The following is a 6,305-nucleotide window of genomic DNA, read 5'->3' as shown; positions in this document are numbered from 1 at the left end:
TTGGATGTTAGGTCCAGTTCTGGAGATATTAAAGTGACCAAAAGCAACACAATCCATGCCCCGTGGAGCTTACAGTATAGTTGGGAAGGAAAAACATTAATGTGATGTTTTCCGATGGTCTTAGGCGCCCCCTGTGAAAGGGTTGTTCGACCCCCAAAGGGGTCGCGACCCACAGGTTGAGAACCGCTGATCTATACGAATAAAAATGTAATAAGCTAATTAGCCCAAATGACCTTCCAGACAAAGCTGCGGTGGTGGATGGTGAGGCAGAGGCAGTTAGGGGTGATCAGGCCAGCAGGGGAGCAGTTAGGGGCGATCAGGCAGAGGTGGTTAGGGGCGATCAGGTAGGCAGGCAGGTAGGCGAGTGGTTAGGAGCCAGCGGTCCTGGGATTGTGAGAGGGATGTCTGACTGCCATGGGGGTGGGGAAGCCATGGGGGTGGGGAGCCATGGGGGTGAGGGTGGGGTGGGTCCTGCAGGGCAGGCTATCTGGGTCCTGTTTCCTCCTCCCCTGGATTTGGGGGAAGGTCCCCGGTGGGCTCAGCTGGAGCGTCAGGATGCAGTTGGGACAGGTTGGGGCAGATAAGCCTGGGGCTCCTCCAGCCATTTTAATTACCCCCTGGTTCCTGCATCACATCACATTATTTTTTCCTTCTACAGGGTAGAAAAAGAGCTTATGGAATGAACTGAGGCCCTATGGCAACCCCAACCCCACTCAAACCAAAATCCACAGGCTATTCCACACGCAGAAACTGGGACCGGAACCCACATACTTGACGACGGCTCCAAGGGGGGCCTTTGGGATCGACAGCGGCCCCGGCCAGCCGAGCTGTAGGAGTTCTGCAGGAATGATGGGGATTGTGTCAAGCTCAGGGCCACGTGAGTCCCCACACGGGGACCTTCAAGAGCCCAAGGGGCAGAGACCTGACTTCCAGGGAACTAAGTGCAATTACCAGAAACTGAGCCCCAGGAGAGTGTCTGCGTGGGGCTGGTGGATGCAGACCATGTACATATGTCTCCGTGGACGGTGCCCTGGGCACCCAGAGGGACTGGCCAGTGTCCCTGTGAACTGAACCCAAAGCCAAGCCCCATCCACACAAACCCTCCAGATGTGTATGCAGCTGGATCAGCAGCTGCCTGCCAGAGAGGGAGGGGCTGGAGCCTCTCTCGCTGTGGAGGGCAGACCCAAGGGAACTCCGATTTCCATCACTCATGTGTGTGTGATGTGGAGAAAGTCCCAGAGCATGACAATGCCTGGGGCCATGTGGCATGAGGACTGGGAGGACAGGCCCCCGCTGACCACATGGGGACTGTCTTTCATCTTGGCTGTAATTTGCAAGAGGAAGAAACGCTGGGAATGACGCTCCTTCTGCAATGGTCTGAGACCAGGCCGCTCTCCTACAGCCTCGGGGGAGCGGGCAGAGACCAGACGCCGAGTCCAGCCTCCCAGAAGGACAGAGTGGGGCAGCCGAGGAGGTCAGGGCACCATCTGGTGAGGGGCAAGTCTAGGAGAGGTCCTGGAGAAGACTTTCGGACATTGTTGCTGCTGTTGTCCTGGGGGGCGGGGTGGGAGGTGGGGGCATCGTTTCCAGAAGAAGGCTCCTGCTCACATGTCTGTCGTCTCCCTTTTGGAAGGAAGACTTTTGGACCGGCTAGATCAAGTGCAATAGAAGGCAGTGAGTGCGGAGGGAAGGACAGCCATGTCTGTGTTGGAAGAGGCAGCGGAAGGCAAGGACGGCTTGATCCCAAGGGTGGGAATCGCTGCTCTGTGCCTGTGGGGCGGCGCCGCCATCCTGGGATATCCAGTGAGAAGAACCTTTGGCGAAAACAAAAATGTCTGAAGTTCAGGCCACTGAAGGAGCCGTGGGGGAGGGGACCCAACAGAAGAGCGGAGAGTTCTCGGAAGGGCAAACCCAGGGAGGGAGAAGGATGGCGACTGGCACAGAGGGGGCATCCCAGGCACATGGGGAGGGATGGTCCAACCAAATCAAAGGATTGGGGCCTAAGAAACGCCCCAGAACAGCTGAGAAATACTTGTTCCCTTTTTAATCTACACCCAAAGCACCTGCTACACCAGCCCCCACGACTTACCAACGTTTAGTGAGCAAACATGACTGAACCGACGTCTTTGCTTGAAAACCCAGGCGTCTGAGCGCTCCGGTGGGGATGGGCGTGTGGGACCACGTGCGGAGTGAAGACCGTAGACCCTGTCTGCTTTCTCTGGGGCCCAGGCAGCGCAGAGAAACCCCGCTTCGCTGCCTGAGTCGGCGGGCACCCAGGAGGCACGCTGGGCCTCGGGGAAGCGGTTCCTGTGGTCGGGGTCCTCTGCCCGCTGCGGGAGGGGGCAGGAGTGTGGCCCTCATGCCACCCGGCCTCCACCTGCTGTCTGCTCGCCCTCGCACTCAGAGGCAGGGATGGGAGGGCACGGACTTTGAAGTCAGACCTGCGCAGGTCCACTCGCAGCCCGGCCGCCTCCCTGCAGCGGACACTCTGCGTCTCAGTTTCTTCAGCTGTGGCTGGGGCTGGGCGGGGGGGCAGGGGGCAGTCTCCCTGTGGCACTCCATGAGACCGCTTCTTTGGGCACCACTAGCAGCCCACGCAGGAGCCCTGGCAGGAGGCGCAGCAGGTGCACCCTGCTCCCTCGGAGGGCGGCGTCCTCAACGGAGACCGTACAGCCCACGGGACCAGGAGCCCGTCTCTGAGACGGCTCAGGTGTGAGGGCTGAGGCTCCCACTGGCAGGTAGGGGAGCTGCCCCCGCCTGGAGGACCAGAGTCACCAATGGGAGCCAGCATTTGTGTGACCGTCCAGACGTCGCTTCCAAGGTCCCTGCCAGGGACAGGCCCGGTTCCAAGAGCCGTTCTTCTCAGGGAACCTCAGCGCTCTGGCAGCCAAGCCCTGGCGCCCAGGTGAGGTGCACCCCCTCAGGGTTGTTGTGGTGGTGGTTGCCTAGTAACGCAGCCAATGGTCCACAGGTGTGGTTTCCAGGGAGCACAGCTACAAGGTCAACTGGACCCAAGGTCACATCCTCACCCAGAAGGGCGAAGGGATGGGTCCACCTTCACCCCCACCCTCCTCCCAGAGCCGCTGGGGGCAGGAGGGGAGGGCCCAGCCAGGTTCTGGGCACGGGGTCGGGCACACGGTGCAGCGTAAGCGTGTGGTGTGGCCGCCCACTCTGCATCCCGACACCTGGCTCCTCTGCAGGCAGCGTGACCAGTGGGGAGTTGGGCAGAGAGGCCAGGGGTCAGCTGTCCGGTTGGGGCGGGCCGTGTTACCTTGGAGACTTGGCCGTGGTGCCTACCGCCTTCCTAAGGGACCTCATGGTCCTTAATAACAAAATTTATTTTGTTATTCTATGTATCACTCTTGTGATTCTGTCCATCTGTCCATCCTTCCATCTCTCCATCCATCCATTCATCCATTCACCTATCCTTTCATCCATCCATTCATCTATCCACCCACCACCCACCCTTCCTAAGCGACCTCACGGTCCTTCCATCCTGGTCTACAGGTGGAGGGTCTCAGGGCCCTTGGCTCCTGCCCTTCCCTCCTCTTCTGTCACCAGGTGGCGACCTGCAGGAACTCCCAGGCCAGGCAATGGCTCCTTCTTGTTTATTTTCTCACATTTAAGCAGAACCTGCTAGAGGCCTGCCAGCGAGGTGGGAGGTCCTGCCAGCCGTGGGGTCCTCTCCCGTAGGCGGTCTGAGAACTCCCGGGGGCTTCTGCAGACCCCAAACTACGCCCCCTTCCAGCTCATAGTGGGTGCAGCGGCGGCCCTCCCGCCTCCCTTCATCCCATCTCTCCAGGGCTGTTACGTTTCCAGTGGGAACACCAAGCGCGCGCTCTCGGCAGCTGTCCCTCCTGTGACCACCCGCAGCCTCAGGAACCTCCCCAGGCTCCCTAGGGTGCAGGCCAGTCCTTACAGCCGCTCCACACGATGCCCCCCTTCCTACCTGGTCTCCGCCCGAGGAGTAAGGGAGTTGGGTGATAGTCAGGGGGCCTCCTCTCTCTCCTCCCGCAGGTCAGAGGGTCATTCCCCTGGACCTGGGCGTCTTAGTCACCAACCCCCGAGGAGCCGGGCGCGTCCCCCGCTGAGGCTCTGGGTTTCAATGCTTTCAAAACTTGTATAATTTCTTCTTCCAAATTTCAGGAATAACTTTTGTCTCTAAACTTACTCAAACTCTCCTGAGATAAAAATGCCTTTGCTATTTCCTTGTCTCCTGGGGCGGGGGGGCGCCCTCCCTCCGGCCTGCGCTCCTCCAGGAAAGAGCGAGAATGCCGCTCCCCCTCCAGACCCGGTGGCTTTCCCTGCGGGAAGGGAGGTGCGTGCTCCCCGGGGCTGGGTGCCTCAGGGTTTGAGGTCAGCCTAGCTGTGAACCTGCCTCTGCCCTCCCATCCGTGGGGCTGGACCAGCTCCCCCGTCCCGACCTCGGCTTCCTCACCTGTGAGCTAGTTACTGCGACTCCACCTCCAAGGGTTACCAGGGAGCTGGACGGGGTCAGGTGAGCCGTCACGAGGGCCGGGTCCTGGGGGGCCGCTGGCTGGGCGAGCGGGCACAGCCCCCAGCATCACCGGCGCCAGCTGGAGCTCCGCTGTGGAGACCCTGCAGCGCCCTCGTTGTCGTCCTGCCTGGTCTCCCTCCTGTGCGCCGGGCTCAGCGTTTCCTTCCAAGTGATTTTCCGTCTGCATCCTCGCTGGGGGAGCGTTGGCATGCCGGCCGTAACCTGAGAGGCGCCATGCATATTGCATGCCGCCTGTGCCGCTGAAACCGAGTCCCCCTCATGAATAATCCACCTGCTCTTGCCTCCTCAGGGGACATTTTCCTGCACAATCTGGAGGCGCTGCACCTGTCTCGCAATCTCCAGAAAGTCAGTGTTGCAAACGCACTCGATGGTGTGAAGCCGCGGCCGTGCACTATGCCGGGATGGAGCCCGCGGCCACCGGGCGCGCGGAGAAGACATTCAGCTATGTGGTCAGAGCCCCCGGCGGCGACGGGGTGGACGTGATGAACGTGGATGTAAAGATCGACACGACGTGGGTCTTCCAGGACGCGGAGGACAGCGGCGAGGAGCCGGGATGGCGCCCAGAGGGAGCTGCCCTCGGGAGCCCCGACGTGGATACGGGGACGCTGCGGAGGCAGCTGGAGTCCTCCGAGCAGAAGCTGCTGGCAGCGGTGGACAAATACGTGAGGTCGGAGTCTGGGCTCAGGAGCAGGTAAACATGCCTCGGGGGCCTCTTCCGTGTGTGTTTCCCGAACCCGGGGCAGCAGAGCCGGTAGGAAGGCGTGTTGAATCGTTCCTCTGGTGAGGAAGCGGGCGCACCCACGCCACACGCCTGCCTGCCACGTCCCTGCCCCCTCTCTCTCCTGTCCCTGGTCTGTGCTGCCCATTGGGGCTGAGCCGGCGAAGAGGTCTCCCGGCTCGCCCGGCCAATGGGAACATCGACGGGAGGAGGGCGGGAAAGCCAGGGAATTGCCCCCTCTCCGCTGCTCTGGGTGACTTTTCTGACTGTGGCTACAGCTCAGTCCTGCTCCTGGCTCCCTCTGTGGTCCTGCTCCTGCTGGTGGCCCGGCCCCGCCCCAGCATCACCACCTGCTCCCTGTGTCCCTCCAGCCCAGGGACAGGGGTGGCCGCGGGCAGTCACTAGTCCCTGGGTTGCCCGTCATCTCTGACTGGCCTTTCGGCTCACCCACCACGTGCGCAGCAGGGTCTGCATTTGTTTCTCGCTACTGACCCAGAACTCCCTGGTGGGGAGCCGACACGGTCCCGAGGTTGGGCATGGGTCCAGGCCTCTCCACAGCCCAGGCTCTGTCGGGATCGCTGCCTGAAGCCTGGCCCAGCAGCATGAGGCGGGCTGTGCATGGGCCTCAGAGCAGAACGCAGTGCGGAGGTGCAGTGTGGTCCCGGCGGATCGCCTCCCACAGGCTCCCCATGGCCCAGCAGCCAGAGTCTTGGATCTGCCCGAGACTTCGGCCTTTTCTTGTATTTCCCTTCATTTTAATAAAGGCAAGTCGTTACATGTGTATTTACATCCGCTTTACTATTTTTCTTCTTTATAATACGTTTCACATGGAGAACTTCACATATTAAAAATTTATTTTGTTATTCTATGTATCACTCTTGTGATTCTGTCCATCCTTCCATCTCTCCATCCATCCATCCATCCATCCACCTATCCACCCATCATCCATCCATCCATCCATCCACCCACCCATTCATCTATCCACCTATCCACTCACCACCCATCCAGTCGTCTATCCACCCACCACCCATCCATCAATCCATCCATCCACCAATCAACCCACCAACC

General features: G+C 60.4%; 1 protein-coding gene across 1 annotated transcript in view; it reads left to right on the top strand.

Moving 5' to 3' along the window:
* Nucleotides 1-4,243: 4,243 nt before the first annotated feature.
* LOC102773829 overlaps nt 4,244-6,305 on the top strand; it is a 37,701-nt gene continuing 35,639 nt past the window's right edge. Inside the window, exons 1-2 of the mRNA XM_015565801.1 lie at nt 4,244-4,318; nt 4,809-5,210. Of these exons, the coding sequence (XP_015421287.1) occupies nt 4,272-4,318; nt 4,809-5,210 (449 nt within the window). The 5' untranslated portion in view covers nt 4,244-4,271. The remainder of the gene's footprint in view (nt 4,319-4,808; nt 5,211-6,305) is intronic.

This window comes from Myotis davidii, unplaced genomic scaffold (assembly GCF_000327345.1).
Source record: "Myotis davidii unplaced genomic scaffold, ASM32734v1 scaffold960, whole genome shotgun sequence".
Lineage (NCBI taxonomy): Eukaryota > Metazoa > Chordata > Mammalia > Chiroptera > Vespertilionidae > Myotis > Myotis davidii.
This window is presented reverse-complemented; position numbering and strand designations above follow the sequence as displayed.